Here is a 23157-nt window from a genome sequence, read left to right as displayed (position 1 = left end):
ATTTAAATTACAGGTTGTAATGCAATAAAATAGGAAAAATGCCAAGGAGGATGAATACTTTTGCAAAGCACTGTGCATTGCAAATAATTTTTCGAATGAGCGGCAAAGTATTAGCATTTCAATGAGCACAGTTATCAGCTGTTTGTACGATAGTGAAGTCCTTTGTCTTTTCTCCTGCTCTTTCTTACATGCCCCTCCCTTTTTCGTTTTGTGTAACAAGCCATCATATCGGGTTTAGTCCACTCGGGACTTTTAATTGCATTATGTAGTACTCAATGTGTAAGCTATTCTGTTTGTGTGTTTATGTAATTCTGTGTGATTATTTAGTTAGTAAATAAATAATTAAGCCAATTTTTGTATTGCATATTCATCATTTATGCTAGGGTTCGTGCAGATATCCATATTGCGACATTCAGAATGAGAATGATAGAAGATCAAATGAATTGATGACCAAAATGTCAGAGATATTTATATCTTTAGAGTTAATTCGGAAACGGTAACTCCTTAAACAAACTTTTTCCATGGTGCCCCAAGATTGCTGATGAGTTAATTGTTACATGAGTAATTTAATCATCGTAATAATTAAACATACTGTAGTTAATCGATTTGATAAAGCAATGGTCATCACAATAATGATAGCCAAAAACACGACACAAGCATGCACATAACACTTAGAGAGAGAGCCAATATCTCTCCACTATAATAGGGATGAGAGAAAAATCCTCCTCAAACAAATCTCCACGTACAGAGACAAAAAAAGTGTTTAATGTGTGATGCTGCATCTAGCAAACTGGCAGTTATCCAATACAGTCACCACTCCACGACAGTTCAGACTCTCTATGTCTCCACACAGTCACCACCCACGACAGTTCAGACTCTCTATGTATCCAACACAGTCACCACCCCACAACAGTTCAGACTCTCTATGTATCCAACACAGTCACCACCCCACAACAGTTCAGACTCTCTATGTATCCAACACAGTCACCACCCACGACAGTTCAGACTCTCTATGTATCCAGCACAGTCACCACTCCACGACAGTTCAGACTCTCTATGTATCCAACACGTCACCACCCATGACAGTTCAGACTCTCTATGTCTCCAACACAGTCACCACCCCACGACAGTTCAGACTCTCTATGTCTCCAACACAGTCACCACTCCACGACAGTTCAGATCTCTATGTCTCCAACACAGTCACCACCCCACGACAGTTCAGACTCTCTATGTAACCAACACAGTCACCACTCCACGACAGTTCAGACTCTCTATGTATCCAACACAGTCACCACCCCACGACAGTCAGACTCTCTATGTATCCAACACAGTCACCATCCACGACAGTTCAGACTCTCTATGTATCCAACACAGTCACACCCACGACAGTTCAGACTCTCTATGTAACCAACACAGTCACCACTCAAGACAGTTCAGACTCTCTATGTATCCAACACAGTCACCACTCCACGACAGTTCAGACTCTCTATGTAACCAACACAGTCACACCACGACAGTTCAGCTCTCTATGTCTCCAACACAGTCACCACCCCACGACAGTTCAGACTCTCTATGTATCCAACACAGTCACCACTCCACGACAGTTCAGACTCTCTATGTAACCACACAGTCACCACTCACGACAGTTCAGACTCTCTATGTATCCAACACAGTCACCACTTCAAGACAGTTCAGACCTCTATGTATCCAACACAGTCACCACTCCACGACAGTTCAGACTCTCTATGTAACCAACACAGTCACCACCCCACAGTTCAGACTCTCTATGTATCCAACACAGTCACCACCCCACGACAGTTCAGACTCTCTATGTCTCCAACACAGTCACCACTCCACAACAGTTCAGACCTCTATGTATCCAACACAGTCACCACTCACGACAGTTCAGACTCTCTATGTCCAACACAGTCACCACTCCACAACAGTTCAGACCTCTATGTATCCAACACAGTCACCACCCACGACAGTTCAGACTCTCTATGTACCAACAAGTCACCACTTCACGACAGTTCAGACTCTCTATGTATCCAACACAGTCACCACTCACGACAGTTCAGACTCTCTATGTATCCAACACAGTCACCACTCAGACAGTTCAGACTCTCTATGTATCCAACACAGTCACCACTCCACGACAGTTCAGACTCTCTATGTTCCAACACAGTCACCACTCCACGACAGTTCAGACTCTCTATGTATCCAACACAGTCACCACTCCACAGACAGTTCAGACTCTCTATGTATCCAACACAGTCACCACTCACGACAGTTCAGACTCTCTATGTATCCAACACAGTCACCACTCCACGACAGTTCAGACTCTCTATGTATCCAACACAGTCACCACTCCACGACAGTTCAGACTCTCTATGTACCAACACAGTCACCACTCACGACAGTTCAGACTCTCTATGTATCCAACACAGTCACCACTCCAAGACAGTTCAGACTCTCTATGTATCCAACACAGTCACCACTCCACGACAGTTCAGACTCTCTATGTATCCAACACAGTCACCACCCCACGACAGTTCAGACTCTCTATGTATCCAACACAGTCACCACTCCACGACAGTTCAGACTCTCTATGTAACCAACACAGTCACCACTCCACGACAGTTCAGACTCTCTATGTATCCAACACAGTCACCACTTCAAGACAGTTCAGACTCTCTATGTATCCAACACAGTCACCACTCCACGACAGTTCAGACTCTCTTGTAACCAACACAGTCACCACCCCACGACAGTTCAGACTCTCTATGTATCCAACACAGTCACCACCCCACGACAGTTCAGACTCTCTATGTCTCCAACACAGTCACCACTCCACAACAGTCAGACCCTCTATGTAACAACAAGTCACCACTTCACGACAGTTCAGACTCTCTATGATCCAACACAGTCACCACCTCAAACAGTTCAGACTTTTGTCACCAAGGCGATAATGACTTGCTGAAAATGAAAAGACCAGAGAGGGATGTCATAACATATACAGTTGAAATCGGAAGTCTACATACACTTAGGTTGAAGTATTAAAACTCGTTTTTCAAACACTTCTTTCAAACATTGTTTGTTAACAAACTGTAGTTTTGGCAAGTCGGTTAGGACATCTACTTTGTGCATGACACAAGTCAATTTTCCAACAATTGTTTACAGACAGATTATTTCACTTATAATTCACTGTATCACAATTCCAGTGGGTCAGAAGTGTACATACACTAAGTTGACTGTGCCTTTAAACAGCTTGGAAAATTGCAGAAAATGATGTCATGGCTTTAGAAGCTTCTGATAGGCTAATTGACATAAATTGAGTCAATTGGAGGTGTACTTGTGGAATTCTTTCAAGGCTACCTTCAAACTCAGTGCCTCTTTGCTTGACATATGGGAAAATCAAAAAGAAATTAGCCAAGACTGATTTGTAGACCTCCAAAATTGTAGACTTCCACAAGTCTGGTTCATCCTTGGGAGCAATTTCCAAACGCCTGAAGGTACCATGTTCATCTGTACAAACAATAGTATGCAAGTTATAAACACCATGGGACCACGCAGCCGTCATACCGCTCAGGAAGGAGACAGGTTCTGTCTCCTAGAGACGAACGTACTTTGGTGTGAAAAGTGCAAATCAATCCCAGAACAACAGCAAAGGACCTTGTGAAGATGCTGGAGGAAAACAGGTACAAAGATATCTATATCCACAGTAAAACGAGTCCTATATCGACATAACCTGAAAGGCGGCTCAGCAAGGAAGAAGACACTGCTCCAAAACTGCCATAAAAAAGCCAGACAACGGTTGCAACTGCACATGGGGACAAAGATCATACTTCTTGGGAAATGTCCTCTGGTCTGATGAAATAAAATAGAACTGTTTGGCCATAATGACCATCATTATGTTTGGAGGAAAAAGGGGAGGCTTGCAAGCCAAAGAACACCATCCTAACTGTGAAGCACGGGGGTGGCAGCATCATGTTGTGGGGGTGCTTTGCTGCAGGAGGGACTGGTGCACTTCACAAAATAGAGGACATCATGAGGAGGGAAAATTATGTGGATATATTGAAGCAACATCTCAAGACATCAGTCAGGAAGTTAAAGCTTGGTCGCAAATGGGTCTTCCAAATGGACAATGACCCCAAGCAACTTCCAAAGTTGTGGCAAAATGGCTTCAGGACAAGGTATTGGAGTGGCCATCACAAAGCCCTGACCTCAATCCCATATAAAATTTGTGGTCAGAACAAGAGCAAGGAGGCCAAAGAGGCCTACAAACCTGACTCAGTTACACCAGCTCTGTCAGGAGGAATGGGCCAAAATTCACCCAACTTATTGTGGGAAGCTTATGGGAGGCTACCCGAAATGTTTGACCCAAGTTAAACAATTTAAAGGCAATGCTACCAAATGCTAATTTAGTGTATGTAAACTTCTGACCCACTGGGAAAGTGATGAGAGAAATAAAAGCTGAAATAAATAATTCTCTCTACTATTATTCTGACATTTCACATTCTTAAAATAAAGTGTTGATCCTAACTGACCTAAAACAGGGAATTTTTACTAGGATTAAATGTCAGGAATTGTGAAAAACTGAGTTTCAATGTATTTGGCCAAGGTATATGTAAACTTCCGACTTCAACTGTATCTGCTGTGGACACACATGCACATACATACATACACACACACACACCAGCCAGATTGTCCACTGTAGCACACAGTGGCCAGCCAAGTGGAAGAAAAACTCTATTGATTTTGACACCGTTGGCCTGAAATGACTTCCTTGTTGGACCACTCCTGGTACAACACAACCAATTACATAACATCAACAATACCATGGGTGTGTCCCAAATGGCACCCTATTCCCTAGATAGTGCTGGACTTCAGACCAGGGCCCATACCCAGCACTATAGAGAACCAGCATATATCATACAAACACACATAACTGGTTCCAGTGAATTGTAATTAATGGAAACACCATATTGACTTCATAATGTGATTGTAAACTCATTGTTGTGAATGATGTCTGTTGATGTGTGATTAACAGGTCGTTTTATGGTTATTATCCCAATGGAACCTTAGCCCCTACGCCCTATGGAGGTTTGATACTGTGAAAATCAGTGAGCCAATCAGTCAGCCAATCAGATGCTACTAACATACTACTTGTACCTAACTATTCCTCTCAGGTCTCCACAAGTGCATAAGGGGTAGAGGCTTGGGATCCATTTAGGTTTGGATCTCAGTGACAATATCCAATCAAGTCAAATCAAACTTTATTTGTCACATGCGCTGAATACAACAGGTGTAGACCGTACCGTGAAATGCTGAATACAACAGCTATAGACCTTACCGTGAAATGCTTACTGACAAGCCCTTAACAATGCAGTTCAAGAAATAGAGTTAAGAAAATATTTCCTAAATAAATATATATATTTTTTTAAATCTAAAATTAACACAAGAAATAACAATAACGAGGCTATGTACAGGGGGTACCGGTACTGAGTCAGTGTGCGGGAGTACAGGTTAGTCGAGGTCATTTTTGTAAAGTGACTATGCATAGATAATAAACAGTGAGTAGCAGCAATGTAAATAGTCCGGACGGCCATTTGATTAATTGTTCAGTAGTCTCTGTTAAGGAGCCTTTTGGTTCTAGACTTGGCGCTCCGCTACCGCTTGCCGTGCGGTAGAACAGAGAGAACAGTCTATGACTTGGGTGACTGGAGTCTTTGACAAATCTTTGGGCCTTCCTCTGACACCGACTAGTATATAGGTCCTGGATGTCAGGAAGCTCGGCCCCAGTGATATACTGGGCCCTACACACTACCCTCTGAAGCGCCTTACAGTCAGATGCCGAGCAGTTGCCATACCAGGCGGTGATGCACCCGGTCAGCATGCTCTCGATGGTGCAGTTGTAGAACTTTTTGAGGATCTGGGGACCCATGCCAAATCTTTTTAGTCTCCTGAGGGGGAAAAGTGTTGTCGTGCCCTCTTCACAGCTATCTTGGTGTGTTTGGACCATGATAGTTCTGACCTCCTCCCTATAGGCTGTCTCATCGTGGTCGGTGTTCAGGCCTACCACTCGTCAGCAAACTTAACAATGGTGTTGGAGTTGTGCTTGGCCAGCAGTTGTGGGTGAATAGGGAGTACTGGAGGGTAATAAGCACGCACCCCAGATGTGTTGTTGACAGATGTGTTGTTMCCTACCCTTACCACCTGGGGGCGGTCCGTCAGGAAATCCAGGATCCGGTTGCAGAGGGAGTGTTTAGTCCCAGGGTCCTTATCTTTGTGATGAGCTTTGTGGGTACTATGGMGTTGAATGCTGAGCTGTCATCAATGAACAGCATTCTCTCATAGGTGTTCCTTTTGTCCAGGTGGGGAAGGGCAGCGTGGAGTGCGATTGAGATTGCGTAATCTGTGGATCTGTTGGGGCGGTATGCAAATTATAGTGAGTCTAGTGTTTCCGGTATGATGGTGTTGATGTGAGCCATGACCAGCCTTTCAAAGCACTTCATGGCTACAGATGTGAGTGCTACGGGTGGTAGTCATTTAGGCAGGTTACCAAGGCATTCTTGGGAACTATGGTGGTCTGCTTGAAACATGTAGGTATTACAGACTCGGTCAGGGAGAGGTTGAAAATGTCAGTGAAGACACTTGCCAGTTGGTCCACGCATGCTTTGAGTGCATGTCCTTGTAATCTGTCTGTGAATATGAATGTTGACCTGTTTAAAGGTCTTGCTCACATCGGCTATGGAGAGCGTGATCACACAGTTGTCTGGAACAGCTTGTGCTCTCATGCATGCTTCAGTGTTGCTTGCCTCGAAGCAAGCATAAAAGGCATTTTGTTTTTCTGGTAGGCTCGTGTCACTGGGCAGCTCGCGGCTGGGTTTCCCTTTGTAGTTCTTAATAGTTTCAAGCCCTGCCACATGCAACGAGCATGTAGTAGGATTCAATCTTAGCTCTGTATTGACGCTTTGCCTGTTTGATGGTTAATCTGAGGGCATAGCGGGATTTCTTATAAGCGTAGGGATTAGTGTCCTGCTCCTTGAAAGCTGCAGCTTTGGGCTTTCTCTCAGTGCGGATGTTGTCTGTAATCCATGGTTTCTGGTTGGGAGATGTACGTACAGTCACTGTGGGGACGACGTTGTCAAATCACTTATTGATGAAGCCGGTCACTGAGGTGGTATACTCCTCAATGGCATTGGATGAATCCCGGAACATATTCCAGTCTGTGCTAGCAAAACAGCCCTGTAGCGTAGCATCCGCATCATCGGACCACTTCCGTATTAAGTGTTAGTCACTGGTACTTCCTGCTTTAGTTTTTGCTTGTAAGCCGGAATCAGTAGGATAGAAATATGGACAGATTTCCCAATTGGAGGACGAGGGAGAGCTTTGTATGCGTCTCTGTGTGTGGAGTAAAGGTGGTCTAGAGTTGTTTTTCCTCTGGTTGCACATGTGACATGCTGGTAGAAATGAGGTAAAACAGATTAAAGTTTGCCTGCATTAAAGTCCCCACTAGGAGCACTGCTTTTTGATGAACATTTTCTTGGTTGCTTATGGCCTTACACAGCTCGTCGAGTGCGGTCTTAGTGCCAGCATCTGTTTGTGGTGGTAAATTGACGGCTACAAATAATAAAGATGAGAACTCTCTTGGTAAATAATGTGGTTTACAGCTTATCATGAGGTATTCTACCTCAGGCGAGCAATACCTCGAGACTGCTTTAATATTAGACATCGCGCACCAGCAGTTATTGACAATAGACAGACACCCCCGCCCCTTGTCTTACCAGACGTAGCTACTCTGTCCTGCCTAAACATGGAGAAGCCAGCCAGCTCCGTATTATCAGTGTTGTCATTTAGCCCCGTCTAGGTGAAACATAACATATTACCGTTTTTAATGTCGAGTTGGTAGTATAGTCTTATTCGTAGATCGTCCAATTTGTTTTCCAATGATTGCACGTTGGCCAGTAATACAGAGGGTAATGGTGGTGTATCTACTCGTCGACAAATTCACCCCGCCCTCCTCCCCCTTTTTCTCTGGCTTTTCTTCACACTGATGACGGTGATTTGGGCCTTGTCTTGACAAAGCAGTATATCCATCGCGTCGGACTCATTAAAGAAAAAATCTTTGTCCAGTTCAAAGTGAGTAATCGCTGTTCTGATGTCCAGAAGCTCTTTTTGGTCATAAGAGACGGTAGCAACAACCTTATGTACAAAATGAGTTACAAATAATGTGAAAAAACAAAAAAAATTGCACAGTTGGTTAGGACAATAGTGGAGCCAATAGTTTGTTTTTTCTCTGAGTAACTGACCTGACTAGGGTAAACCTCTAGTAAACTCCAACAAAAATGGTGGGTAAAAATGTACACAAAAATGTTTCTCCAAGAGTTTCCTTTGTGCCCTCTCCTCTCCACTTACCAGGTTGCCTATGGACAACATGCCGTTGAATTCGTCAGTCATGGGGTAGTGCTCCATGGCCATGAACAGGGTGTTGAGCACGATGCAGATGGTAATGGCTAGGTCCAGGAAGGGATCCATCACCATCACCTTGACCAGCACCTTCAACCGAAGCCAACGTGGACTGCTTTCCCAGATCAGGTACTTGTGGGCAAACTCATACCAGCAGGGGTGGCACTTCTGACGCGACTCCTCCAGTTCTGGGGGGGGGGGGGGCGGCAAAAGAGTACATTTTCTTCAGGGAAGTTATCAGAGTATGCCTTTGCCAGATGTGGGTGGGGCCTAGCTTGGGTGCATGCATGTGTAATGAGGGAGTTTGATGAAGATTGATAGCAAGTCACTGAGGATGAGGTGGTAGGGCTTAATGTGTGATCATGACTCTTCTAATGTTTTTATCTGTCGGTGTAACATTGCACTGTGGCTTCTGCCGCACAGTCACGCTCCATCTAGTCCATAGGCACGGCCCGTGCACATTTTAGGACACCGTCAGCCTCAAACCTCATAGAGCGGTAAACAGAAGATAAGAGGAGCTCCTGGGCTCACACAATTTGTCCCTCAATGAGGCAGTGGGGCGAACAGCAGAGGACAGAGGCCCTTACCCTCCAAGGCGTCGGTGAGGTAGCTGGCGGCGCTCAGAGCTCGGTCCCTGCGTGCGTGCTCTTCTCTGGATACCTGGCAAGGGAGCAGCATGTTGCTCAGCTCTGTGCTGGAGTTAGGCCTCTGGAGGAGAAAGAACAGTTGATATATATATTGATGAGGGGAGGCGGCCATATTGGTAAGGAGAGGCAGCCATATTGGTGAGGTGAGGAATCCATATTGGACAATATAGGCAGCCATATTGGTCAGGAAAGGTGGCCAATTTGGTGAAGAGAGGCATATTTAGATTATTAAATGCAGTCAAATTTAATGTAATTATCTGCTAGTGATTAGGAAATGATTGGGCCATAAGTCAGGGTTACAGCTTCAATATGTACTTTATCTCACATTGATTCCACAGACAGGTCTTTCAATTTATGTCGGGTCAATGGCAGAGGCATGATTCAGGACAGAGGCAGGTTGGTGACATTTATCTAAGACACACACACAGACACACACACAGACACACACACAGACACACACACAACACAGACACACACACACACACACACACAAACACACACAACACAACACAGACACACACACACACAGAGAAACATACACACACATACAAACAACACACACATATCATCCCTAGTGCCATGTGATATCCCTATACCTAGTATTAGTAGTGTTCACTACACTTCAGATTGATACATTATTACACCAGGATTTCAAATATGGATGTCAAACATTGTAAATGAGATTGAAATGTAGTTATTTATTTTGCTGAGGGAGGATTAAGGGAGGATCTATTGTAATTTTCATCCAAGCATCTTACATCTTTCTTATTCTGCAGAATAACAGCAGTCCACCTCTTACCGCAAATATAACAAGATACACATTTCCTTGCAGCTGAATGTGTGAATGACAGGGGTTATATTGAGTCCAATCAAAGCCTTCCCGACACAAATCAGACTCCCTCTATGATTACATAGCATCTCATTGCTGTCCCAGGTAGTCAGGCTGGCAGGCATGCGTGACGCACATCCCCAGTCTCAGGGCTCACATAAAACCACCCACTCACTGTTTGGCAAGTAGGGAATCCACCACCGGACCATTCACCATCTCTCCCTGGTGAAAGGAGAGCAGCAGGCCCCTCCACCAAAACTGCCACAAATGCTCGTTTAGCATGTCTCTACTGTGGGTTGCCATGGTTGCATTTCCAAGACAACTGGGCGTCTGTGCAGCACACAAGCACAATACAGTATATCATATGTGTATACTGTATTCTATTCAAGGCTCGTGCAATATAACTACTGCCGTACACACCTTTCTATTCATATGCTGTTCATAACGTCTATACACACCATTATATAGATATATATTTATGTTCCGGACTCTGACATTCCTCATTCTGATATTTTCTTTATTTGTATTTTTGGGATTTGTGTGTATTGTTTTGTATTGTTAGGTATTACTGCACTGCTTGAGCTAGAAACATAAGCATTTCACTTCACCTGCGATAACATTCTTTAAAATATATGTGTATGCAATCAAAACAATTTTACTTTATTTGACACTCGCACGCACGCACGCACGCACGCACGCACGCACGCGCACGCGCACACGCAACACACACACACACACACACACACACACACACACACACACACACACACACACACACACAGATCTGTATTAGCAGACTTAAGAGCTTCCTGGTGTAAAAGCAACACAGAGGTTAATTATTACTGTATTGTCCTCCAGAGGACAATAACTCTGGTTATTAGTTCCTCCAGGATTTTGGTGTGATTTTTTGCAGTATTTGCAATTTAAAAAAAAATGTTTTGCTGTGGTAAATCTGACATTTTGCATGGCAATATGCGATGATTTTGTCCAATTTGTCAAAAAACTTTGCAGACGAGGGAAAGAGTTTGTTAACATGTGGCTTGATTGAACTCTATTATGTGGTAAAGGTGCTGTGATTGGTTGAAATTGCAAGCCCTCTTTTCTAGTGCGATGATCGGTCAGTTTTATGACATAATATTGTGATGATTTGACTGTTTTATGTGGTAATAGTGAGGTGATTGGTTAAGTTTGCAAGACCAAGCATGATATGCAGGAAATGTTGATTATGCTAAAAAAATGGTGGTCAATCTCAAAATGATCAATGAACTGTGCTTGTTCTTTTGTTTGGGGTAGATAGAAATGATTGGTAGTCAAATTCCTTTGAAATAAAATCTTTTGATTTGATTTGTATCTTTCTTTTCATCATTTGTTTATAGTGCATTTGGAAAGTATTCAGACCCTTTGACATTCTCCACATTTTGTTACGTTTTTAAATGTCCTCAGCAATCTACATACAATACCCCATCATGACAAAGCAAAAACAGGTTTTTAGACATTTTTGCAGATTTATTACAAATAAAAAACATCCTTATGTACATAAGTATTCAGACCCTTTGCTATGAGACTCGAAAATTAGCTCAGGTGGATCCTGTTTCCATTGATCATACTCGAGATGCTTCTACAACTTGATTGGAGTCCACCTGTGGTAAATTCAATTGATTGGATATGATTTGGAAAGAAACACACCTGTCTATATAATGTCCCACAGTCTACAGTGAATGTCAGAGCAAAAACCAAGACATGAGGTCGAAGGAATTGTCCGTAAAGCTCCGAAACAGGATTTTGTCGAGGCACAGATCTGGGGAAGGGTACCAAAACATTTCTGCAGCATTGAAGATCCCCAAGAACACAGTGGCCTCCATCATTCTTAAATGGAATACGTTTGGAATCACTAAGACTCTTCCAAGAGCTGGCTGCCCGGCCAAACTGAGCAATCGGGGGAGAAAGGCCTTGGTCAGGGAGGTGACCAAGAACCCGATGGTCACTCTGACAGAGCTCTAGAGTTCCTCTGTGGAGATGGGGGAACCTTCCAGAAGGACAACCATCTCTGCAGCACTCCATCAATTAGGCCTTTATGGTAGAGTGGCCAGACGGAAGCATCTACACAGAAAAGGGCACATGACAGCCCCCTTGGAGTTAAGACTATCAGACCATGAGAAAGAAGATTCTCTGGTCTGATGAAACCAAGATTGAACTCTTTGACCTGAATACCAAGCGTCACGTCTGGAGGAAACCTGGCACCATCCCTACTGTGAATCACGTGGTGGCAGCATCATACTGTGGGGATGTTTTTCAGCAGCAGGGACTGGGAGACGAGTCAGGATCGAGGGAAAGATGAACAGAGCAAAGTACAGAGAGATCCTTGATGAAAATCTGCTCCAGAGCACTCAGGACCTCAGACTGGGGCGCCGGTTTACCTTCCAACAGGATAACGACCCTGAGTACACAGCCAAGACAACGCAGGAGGGGTTTCGGGACAAGTCTCTGAATGTCCTTGAGTGGCCCAACCAGAGTCCGGACTTGAACCCGGTTGAACATCTCTGGAGAGACCTGAAAATAGCTGTGCAGCAACACTTCCCATCCAACTTGACAGAGCTTGAGAGCATCTGCAGAGAAGAATGGGAGAAACTCCACAAATACAGGTGTGCCAAACTTGTAGCGTCATACCCAAGAAGACTCGATGCTGTAATCGCTGCCAAAGGTTTTTCAACAAAGTACTGAGTAAACAGTCTGAATACTTGCGTAAATGTGACATTTCAGGTTTATATTTTTAATACATTTGCAAACATTTTCTAAAAACCTGTTTTTGCTTTGTCGTTATGGGGTATTGTGATGTCATTATGGGGTTTTGTTTGCAGATTGATGAGGGAAAAAACTATTTAATACATTTTTGAATAAGGCTGTAACGTAACAAAATGTGGAAAAAGTCAAGGGGTTGGGAATACTTTCCAAACGCACTGTACATGATACCTGGTCTGGCAATAGACAGGCAGATAGGTAGGTCACCTAAGGGGGACCTAGGCAGGGAAGAAACACAGCCAGCCAGTAAATCTCATTGACCCAGAAGACCCGTTTTATCTGGCTCTGCAGAGTGTGTGTGTGTGTGTGTGTGTGTGTGTGTGTGTGTGTGTGTGTGTGTGTGTGTGTGTGTGTGTGTGTGTGTGTGTGTGTGTGTGTGTGGTGTGTGTGTGTGTGTGTGTGTGTGTGTGTGTGTGTGTGTGTGTGTGTGTGTATGAGAGAGAGAGAGAATGAATAAGAGATATCAAAAAGGATCAGTAATAGAGATAGGGTCAGTGGAGTGCACCAACACCCATGCTGGTCTGACACCAGTCTGTTCAGAGAGAAGTCTGCTCTGAGAGCAGTCTGTTCCCTGGGAGAGAGGAGCATAATGTTCTTTATTTGTGCCCCCCCACACACACACACTCGCACTCTCTGAAGAGCCAGATAAAACAAGAGGGTCTCCTGGGTCAATGAGATTTACTGGCCAAATCCCCTGGCTGTGGCTGGCTGTCCTGTGTGTGGTCTTGCTGTTCCCAGCCTGGGTCCCCCTGTTAGGTAACCTACCTATCTGACTGTCTACTGCCAGACCACACAAATGACTACAGATGAGGGAAAAATAGATTTGAACCTGTAATTTATTGTTCCTTAAAAAACATGCCTCATTGTAAGAAATTGCAGGAAGTCAATCCATAAAATTTTGAATTGTGACAAATTGTTGCTGCTCTGGAGTTAGAAGATGCGATGTTATGGATTACTCTGAATAATACCCGTGGATGAATAACTCTTAACCATTTGAGTCTAAGCCATGTTTAAGCCGGGGGTCATTTTGCTATTTGATTTTGAATTTTAAGACCCTTGAAATATAAACAAAAATTATTTGATCAAAAAATGTATTTCCGCCTTACTGCTATTAGCCCATAAAAACGAATTGAATAACATATTCACTACATGGAACAGATAGTCCCCCCCCAAAAAATCTAAAGGAAGTTTGTTCTGAAGTGTCTATCTTATATCTGAGAGATAGGAAATATTTTTTTAACGTATTTAACCTCTTATTTTTGTCGTGATATACTTGATATACAGTACCAGTCAAAAGTTTGGACACATCTACTCATTCAAGGGTTTTTCTTCATTTTTACTATTTTCTACATTGTAGAATAATAGTGAAGACATCAAAACTATGAAATAACACATATTGAATCATGTGGTAACCAAAAATGTGTTGAACAAATCAAAATATATGTGAGAATTGAGATTCTTCAAAGTAGCCACCCTTTGCCTTGATGACAGCTTTGTACATTCTCTCAACCAGCTTCACGAGGTAGTCACCTGGAATGCATTTCAACTAACAGGTGTGCATTGTTAAAGGTTAATTTGTGGAATTTCTTTCCTTCTTAATGCATTTGAGACAATCAGTTGTGTTGTGACAAGGTAGGGGTGGTATACAGAAGATAGCCCTATTTGGTAAAAGACCAAGTCCTTATTATGGCAAGAACAGCTCAAATAAGCAAAGAGAAACGACAGCCCGTCAGTACACGAAGGTCAGTCAATACGAAAAATGTCATGATCTTTGAAAGTTTCTTCAAGTGCAGTCACAAAAACCATCAAGTGATATGATGAAACTGGCTCTCATGAGGACCTCCACAGGAAAGGAAGATCCAGAGTTACCTCTGCTGCAGAGGATACGTTCATAAGAGTCACCAGCCTCAGAAATTGAAGCCCAAATATATGCTTCACAGAGTTCAAGTAACAGACACATCTCAACATCACCTGTTCAGAGGAGGCTGCGGGAATCAGGCATTCATGGTCGAATTACTGCAAAGAAACCACTACTAAAGAACACCAATAAGAAGAGACTTGCTTAGGCTAAGAAACACGAGCAATGGACATTAGACCGGTGGAAATCTTGGTCTGATGAGTCCAAATCTGAGATTTTTGGTTCCAACCGCCGTGTCTTTGTGAGTCGCAGAGGGAAAGTCATCAAGGGAAAGGGTGGCTACTATGAGAACCTCAAATATAAAACATATTTTGTTTAACACTTTTTTGGTTACTGCATGATTCCATATGTGTTATTTCATAGTTTTGATGTCTTCACTATTATTCTACAATGTAGAAAATAGTCAAATAAAGAAATCAGTAGGTGTGTCCAAACTTTTCACTGGTACTGTATACTTCCATACATTTTTTAAACTGGTACTGGGGGACCTTCAGGCGAGTCTTGTGATGCCTGTGGGCTTCCTTCCTGAGAGTCTCACCTTTACACAGAGGGGTCATATTAGTGTGTAGCCTAAACTGTACGGATGCTACACAGAAGTTGGCAGATCGGCTGTATCGAAATCAGACGAGTCCCTTGATCCTTGTGGGGGTTGTAGAGCAAAACCTGAGTCTCATCTTTGTTCCTGAGCGTCTCATTTTTCCATAGAGGGGTCATGCATGTTTTTAGGCCAAACTGTTCAGACGCTACAGAAGATGTCTCATGGTCTGACAAACATCGCTCTAGCTCTCTTACCTTTCACCGCAAGTTTTGCATAGACGGAAGAAGTGTATTGAGATGCATCCAATGCAAAAAAACTGATATCTCCAGCTCAAACTGACGGATTATTATGATGATTTTTTCTTCATGCTAAATACGTTTCCGTGGGGGTTGGACATCGACCTTAGGGGGTTAAGGTTTCAGTTGGTGTTGAAGACTTTCATTAATGACCAAGTTGTTAATGCTTTCTAAATACATATCCCATTCAGGTATTTGATTTGATTTAGGTTTGTGGTAAAAGAGTATCCTTTGAAAGTATCCAAATAGGGCCCTAGTTTAGATGTTTTTTAAATTTCTTTAATTATTTTACCCCTTTTTTCTCCCCAATTGGTAGTAGTTACAGTCTTGTCTCATCGCTGCAACTCCCGTACGGACTCGGGAGAGGCGAAGGTCGAGAGCCATGCGTCCTCTGAAACACAACCCAACCAAGCCGCACCGCTTCTTGACACAATGCACATCCAACCCGGAAGCCAGCCGCACCAATGTGCTGGAGGAAACACTGTACACCTGGATATCCCTGCCGGCCAAACCCTCCCCAACCCAGACAACGCTGGGCCAATTGTGTGCCGCCCCATGGGCCTCCCGGTCGCCTGCGACAGAGCCTGGGATTGAACCCAGAATCTCTGGTGGCACAGTTAGCACTGCGATGCAGTGCCTTAGACCACTGCGCCACCCGGGAGGCCTAGATATTGCAGAGCAGCATAATATCATGGGATATGTAAGATATGTACAGTAGCTATCCAGACCAAAAATAAGCACATGCTCTGTTTCAGTCTACATTAAACCCTGTCAACACAGACACACACACACACACACACAAACAGCCACACAGACACACACACACAAACACAAGGCAGCGACAGCATGGAAACTGATTCATTGAGTATTAGAGAAAATGCAATTGCATTAAGGCTCTTTCCTCTTCCGTTCCTACACAGTTGCTAACACCTCCGCGGGGTAGTGTGAATCATCTGTATTGAAACAGCAAATCAAACCGTGTGTTGTGTTAATGTTGAGGAGCCCAGTGGGGAAGAGGGAGCTGTTAGCTGTACCAGTGTCACAGAGGTCTTGGCCAATGACTCCAGACAGCCAGAGGCTACTAAGCCCTGAGTCTACTCTGCAGGATACGAGCCTGGCCATTCCTTTGATACAGGCTTATATAATAGTTATCCAGTTATCCACAGGGTGAATTCCCATGATGCACGCAGATACGCAACAACACACACAGACACACAAAGGAACTCAGTAACTCCACTCAGTAACTCCACTCAGAACATGACGCCGCACTGGATAGTCGCCGTATTGAGAGCTCCGCACGTACTTTGCTATGTTGTGATTCTTTATCTTTATCGTTTATCTTTACTTGACTTTATTTTCATGAAATGTCTGCTATCATTCTTTATAACCGACAAAACCTTTGAACATCAGATTGGCAGTTACTTCCCCAATTCCTGCTGCAACTTCGACTTATCTGCGCTGGGCTCTTTCTTATAATTCGGACCCAGTTTTCGGGGTCTGCAAGAGGAAACYTCAGCCTTACAGAGGCAGGAGAGGGGGAGTCCTGGCGAGATTAAGGTGAAGGGAAAACCAGCCACCTCTTCCCGACATTCTATTGGCCAATGTACAGTGCCTTGCAAAAGTATTCATCCCCCTTGCCGTTTTTCCTATTTTGTTGCATTACAACCTGTAATTAAATTTTTTCTTTGGATTTCATGTAATGGACATACACAAAATAGTCCAAATTGGTGAAGTGAAATTTAAAAAATTACTTGTTTCAAAAAATTATAAAAATTATATTCACCCCCTTTGCTATGAAGCCCCTAAATAAGATCTGGTGCAACCAATTACCTTCAGAAGTCACATAATTAGTTAAATAAAGTCTGTGTGCAATCTAAGTGTCACATGATCTCAGTATATATATACCTGTTCTTAAAGGCCCCAGAGTCTTAACACCATTAAATAAGGGGCACCACCAAGTAAGTGGCACCATGAAGACCAATGAGCTCTCCAAACAGGTCAGGGACAAAGTTGTGGAGAAGTACAGATCAGGGTTGGGTTATAAAAAAATCCAAAACTTTGAACATCCCACGGAGAACCATTAAATGCATTATTAAAAAATTGAAAAAATATGGCACCACAACAACCTGCCAAGAGAGGGCCGCCCACCAAAACTCACGGACCAAGCAAGGAGGGCGTTGATCAGAAAGGCAACAAAGAGGCCAAAGACAACCCTGAAAGAGCTGCAAAGCTCCACAGCGGAGATTGGAATATCTGTCTATAGGACCACTTTAAGCCATACACTCCAAGGAGCTGGGCTTTATGGAAGAGTGGCTAGAAAAAAAGGCATTGCTTCAAGAAAAAAATAAGCAAACTCGTTTGATGTTCGCCAAAAGGCATTTGGGAGACTCCCCAAACATATGGAAGAAGGTAATCTGGTCAGATGAAACAAAAATTGAGCTTTTTGGCCATCAAGGAAAACACTATGTCTGGCGCAAACCCAAACCTCTCATCACCCCGAGAATACCATCTCCACAGTGAAGCATGGTGGTGGCAGCATCATGCTGTGGGGATGTTTTTCATCGGCAGGGACTGGAAAACTGGTCAGAATTGAAGAAATTATGGATGGCGCTAAATACAGGGAAATCCTTGAGGGAAACCTGTTTCAGTCTTCCAGAGATTTGAGACTGGGATGGAGGTTCACCTTCCAGCAGGACAATGACCCTAAGCATACTGCTAAAGCAACACTCGAGTGGCTTAAGGGGAAACATTTAAATGTATTGGAACAGCCTAGTCAAAGCCCAGACCTCAATCATATTGAGAATCTGTGGTATGACTTAAAGATTGCTGTACACCAGCGGAACCCATCCAACTTGAAGTAGCTGGAGCAGTTTTGCCTTGAAGAATGGGCAAAAATCCCAGTGGCTAGATGTGCCAAGCTTATAGAGACATACCCCAAGAGACTTGCAGCTGTAATTGCTGAGAATGGTGGCTCTACAAAGTATTGATTTTGGGGGGGGGTGAATAGTTATGCACACTCAAGTTTTCTGTTTTTGTTGTCTTATTTCTTGTTTGTTTCACAATAACAAATATTTAGCATCTTCAAAGTAGTAGGCATGTTGTCTAAATCAAATGATACAAACCCCCCCCAAAAAAAATCTATTTTAATTCTAGATTGTAAGGCAACAAAATAGAAAAAAGACCAAGGGGGTGAATACTTTCACAAGCCACTGTATAGTCACATGATAATAAAATGCATGACCTCCGATCGCGGATTGGCTACCAACATGACTCTCGTAACTGCAATATTCTCTGCTTTTCTGAAACATGGCTTTCGGACAACTCGAGAAGCTCAATGGATTCTCCATTCACCGAGTGGACAGGACAGTAGAGTCAGGGAAATGAAGGAGGGGAAGTTTTTGCCTCTTCATAAACAACAAATGGTGTGCTGACTTGAGCGCAGTTGTAGTCTCAACCCATTGTTCACCTGTCTTGGAATAACCGATGGTCAAATGTCGACCCTTCTACCTCCCTAGGGAGTCTTCAGCTGTTATTGTGACTGTTGTATACATTTCACCTCAGGACAAGAAATATAACAATCTGATGACGATGCCCAATATATCACTGGGGCCGAACTCCGTGCCATCGAGGACTATATAAGGCGGTCTGAAAGGAAGGCCCAGAAAATTATTAAAGACTCCAGCCACCCAAGCCATAGACTGTTCTCACTACTTCCGCATGGCAAGCGGTATTCATGCATCGCCTGACACCAAAAGGCTCCTGAACAGATTCTATCCTGAGGCCATAAGACTACTAAATAGCTAACAGAATGGCTACACAGACTATCTGAGTTGACTCTTGTATTTAATTTGTATGTTTGCACTGTTTCTATGCACACTCTAAGGACTCTACACACTCACGGAACACTGACACTCCAACACACACATACTGTAACATGCACACATATGTATACTGACTCTACACATGCACACACAATCACATACAATCATAATTTACACTGCTGCTAATCTGTTTATCATACACGGAGTGTACAAAACATGCTCTTTCCATGACATAGACTGACCAGGTGAATCCAGGAGAAAGTTATGTTCCCTTATTCCCTTAAATCCACTTAAATCAGTGTAGATTAAGGGGAGGAGACAGGTTAAATAATTATTTTTAAGCCATGAGACAATTGATACATGGATTGTGTATGTGTGCTATTCAGAGGGTGAATGGGCAAGACAACACTTTTAAGTGCCTTTGAACGGGGTATGGTGGTAGCTACCAGGCGCGTGTGTCGAGAACTTCAACGCCGCTGAGTTTTTCATGCTCAACAGTTTCCCGTGTGTATCAAGAATGGTCTACCACCCAAAGGACATCCAAGGAACTTGACACAACTGTGGAAAGCACTGGAGTCAACATGGGCCAGCATCCCTGTGGAACGCTTTCGCCACCTTGTCGAATTGAGGCTGTTCTGAGGGCAAAGGGGGGTGCAACTTAATATTAGGAATGTGTTCCTAAAGTTTTGTACAACCAGTGTATATACCCTGGTGCCTAGTCACCTTACCCCTATACATATCTACCTCTATCACTCCAGTATCCCTGCACATTGTACATATGGTAATATTGGAGCTGACCCTGTATATAGCTTCTTACTTTCTCGTGTTCTATTTCTTATTTGTATTTCTTGTGTGTGTTTCTTCTACCTTGTGTTATTTTTAATGCTACATTGATATTGAATACTGCATTGTTGGGTTTGGAGCTTGTAAGAAAGGCATTTCACTATACTTGTGCACGTGACATTAAAACTTGAAACATCAAACTCAGTACTCACACTCTCCTCCTTGACCCTCTCAATCGTGCATGCTGGGAGGCCCTGCGGGGTGACCCCGTTCTGGTCCATGGCCACAAACAACTTCCCATTGATGTTGAGGAAGACCTGGGAACCCCGGCTGCCCGTGCTGTAGGTACTGGGCCTGCGTCTGGTGCTCCACGGGACCACCAGGGACCCAGCACGACTGTGTGTCCCTTCATTGTCCCCATGGACACTGAACTCATCGTCGGCAAAGTCACCCTCTGAGTCTTTGTTCCGGCGATGGAAGTTAAATATACTGACGTTGCTTCCTCGTCTAGTGCGCGTGGAGATGGTGCGGATGAGGAGGGGGTGTGTTGGCTGGTGGGGGAGTGGAGAAATAGTTTTGAGTGGGCTATATGGTAGGGAAGTCTTCTGTTAGAAAAGAGTAAGATACTTGACTCAAACCCTGGAAATCAGATAATTCTTTCACAAATTAGGATTGCCTTTAATCACTGTAGATTCAGAAAGGTGAAAGATCTATATACCAAAATACACACTTCTCTACAAAACCTGCAATTATACTTCAGATTCAGCATGTTTGTATTTATCCATAATGTTTTATCCATGATGAAACATCATGATTAAATAACAATCCATTACGAATACATCATTATGATATTTACCCTGCCCCCATCAACTGTATCCACCTTTAATGTTTTCACTACTCCCTCCTCCACGTCTCCCTCGTTCTCCGTCTCCTCCACCAGCCCCTCTAGACTTCTCCTCCTGCTCTGTAACTCCTTGTTGTCAGGCAGAGCCAGGCCAGGGAACAGGTCCGGGAAAATCAATGAATCTGTGTCTTGAGCTTTCTGAGTAGCATTGGAAGGCAGAGCGTCAGTTCAATTATTTTTACCTAGATTTGCTATGAAAAACATTTTCATGTATGACTGACTGGGTTTCGAACCTGAGACTTTTAGGTCTAACAAGGCTATGTTAGCCTGTTGAACAGAATCCTAGGGCCAATAGCTATAGTCCTTTTTCAGGATATTGTCTCATTCCAAATTAACAGAAGTCTCATACCAGTACCTGATAACCAATTTTTAAAAATCTGCAATTGTATGTCTACAGTCCAAATTCCCAAAGCATTAGCCATAAAATGATGACATGAAACTATGTCTTACCTGCGCTTCCTTCTTGAGGCACTCCATGGCCAGCTGGAACTCCCTCTCTTTCTGCCAGGCCTCCTGGATAGTGGCCTGGTTCTGTTCCTCGTAGGCCATAGCCACCACAGCCAGGATCAGGTTAACCAGGTAGAATGACCCCAGGAAGATGACCACCACGAAGAACACCATGTACGTCTTTCCTGCTGACCGCAGAGTCTGAGGACGGATGGATGGACACATGATCTTTCAGACTATGACCTGAATTAGGAGATCGTTTGAAATAAAGCTGACCATTTCCAGGTGTCCTTACTGACCTGGTGATAGAGGTTCTCCCAGTAGTCTTGTGTCATCAGCCGGAAGAGGGAGAGAAACGCCCAACCAAAGCTGTCAAAGCTGGTGTAACCATAGTTAGGGTTCCTTCCTGCCTTCCTACATTCAAACCCATCTGGGCAATGCCTGGGGAGAAAACAGAAACAAAACATCAAGATAGCACCGTAAGGCTCTCGTCCAGAAACAACACCTAGCTCCTTAACACCTAGGCACTTGTGTAAAGCTGAAGGAATTGGATATGTTTAGGCAATATGGCAAAAGATTCCACTTAGCCTATGAAGATGGAGGGCAAGATGGAGCTGCAACCATATTGCTCATACCTAGATGATTCTTTCAAATCTACCTGTGCTTAGGGGTTAGGAGCCAGGGTTTCTGGGTGGGGCCTAAGATCCTAAAAAAAACACACACTAAAGGAAATGTAGAAAAAGATTGGATCTCGTACCAATATGCTGCCTCTTTAAGGCGCCCCCATACTAGGGTCGGTTTGCTCCTAGCAGAACTAGGCTAGGTGGCCTGTGCTTTGCACTTAAAGTGTTGTGAAATCTGTTGTGAAATGTACTGTAATGTCAACTGCCTGAACTGCTTTAATGTTGTTGGACCCCATGAAGAGTAGTTGCTGCCTTGGCAACATCTAATGGGGATCCATAATAAATGCAAGTACAAATACTCCCTTAAAAGACCTTCGCTTGAAATATCTGGGGGAAAAATAAATATGACTGTTTGTCCCTTTTGAGACACCATAGCCAGTATACGCTTCCTCAAAATAGTCAGAATAATCTAAGATAAATCTGTAATGAATTCTGATGTTTATGCCGAGGATGTCTTAGTCTCACAATTTTAGATTTAACTAAGATGTTTGGTGCAGTATTTCTCAAGTTTAAAAAAATAACTAAACTAAACGCCATCATAAAAACCTACCGAACACCAAAACAACCAAAAACTTTACAACAACATTTCTGCGTAATATATACGCAAACTGTTTCAACTGGGAAGCATGCGACAGGCTTTAAGTGTGTACAGTTCATGCACATTCATTGGCTCGTCATTGCCTCACAGTGAGCTCATCCTATGCCTGTTATCTTAGAGAAGGGGGGCCATTAAGATAAATAACTGTGTCCACATGCTTTATCCAAGCGACAAGGTCCCATACGGGTCATGGCAGTCACTTATTACAGATAATATTAATTCAGCAAGGGGAAATTCCACACATATAGTACATCAGCTTATCAGAGTAGTATGGGATTGTTGTTCAAAATATGTAGATGATGTAATGGGACAGGTTTAGATGCTTTTCCATGACTAAACCCTCGTGTAGACAACACTTATCGGGCCTATGAGGGTGATGTCAGCCCAGAGCAATGCCACTGCATGCCACCCCACGTTAGAAATGC

At 43.4% G+C, this 23157-nt stretch overlaps 1 protein-coding gene across 1 annotated transcript in view; it reads right to left on the bottom strand.

The window, feature by feature from the left end:
- The window catches only part of LOC112068568 (sodium channel protein type 3 subunit alpha-like), a 149843-nt gene that overhangs the window by 85860 nt on the left and 40826 nt on the right, over positions 1 to 23157 (bottom strand). Inside the window, 6 exon segments of the mRNA XM_070438204.1 lie at positions 8419 to 8657; positions 9057 to 9177; positions 20313 to 20651; positions 20981 to 21142; positions 21455 to 21652; positions 21751 to 21892. Coding sequence (XP_070294305.1) covers positions 8419 to 8657; positions 9057 to 9177; positions 20313 to 20651; positions 20981 to 21142; positions 21455 to 21652; positions 21751 to 21892 — 1201 coding nt within the window.

The sequence above is a fragment of the Salvelinus sp. IW2-2015 genome, unplaced genomic scaffold, assembly GCF_002910315.2.
Source record: "Salvelinus sp. IW2-2015 unplaced genomic scaffold, ASM291031v2 Un_scaffold564, whole genome shotgun sequence".
NCBI classification, from domain to species: Eukaryota; Metazoa; Chordata; class Actinopteri; order Salmoniformes; family Salmonidae; genus Salvelinus; species Salvelinus sp. IW2-2015.
Note: the sequence above shows the minus strand (reverse complement) of the source record. Positions and strands in the feature narration are given on the sequence as shown.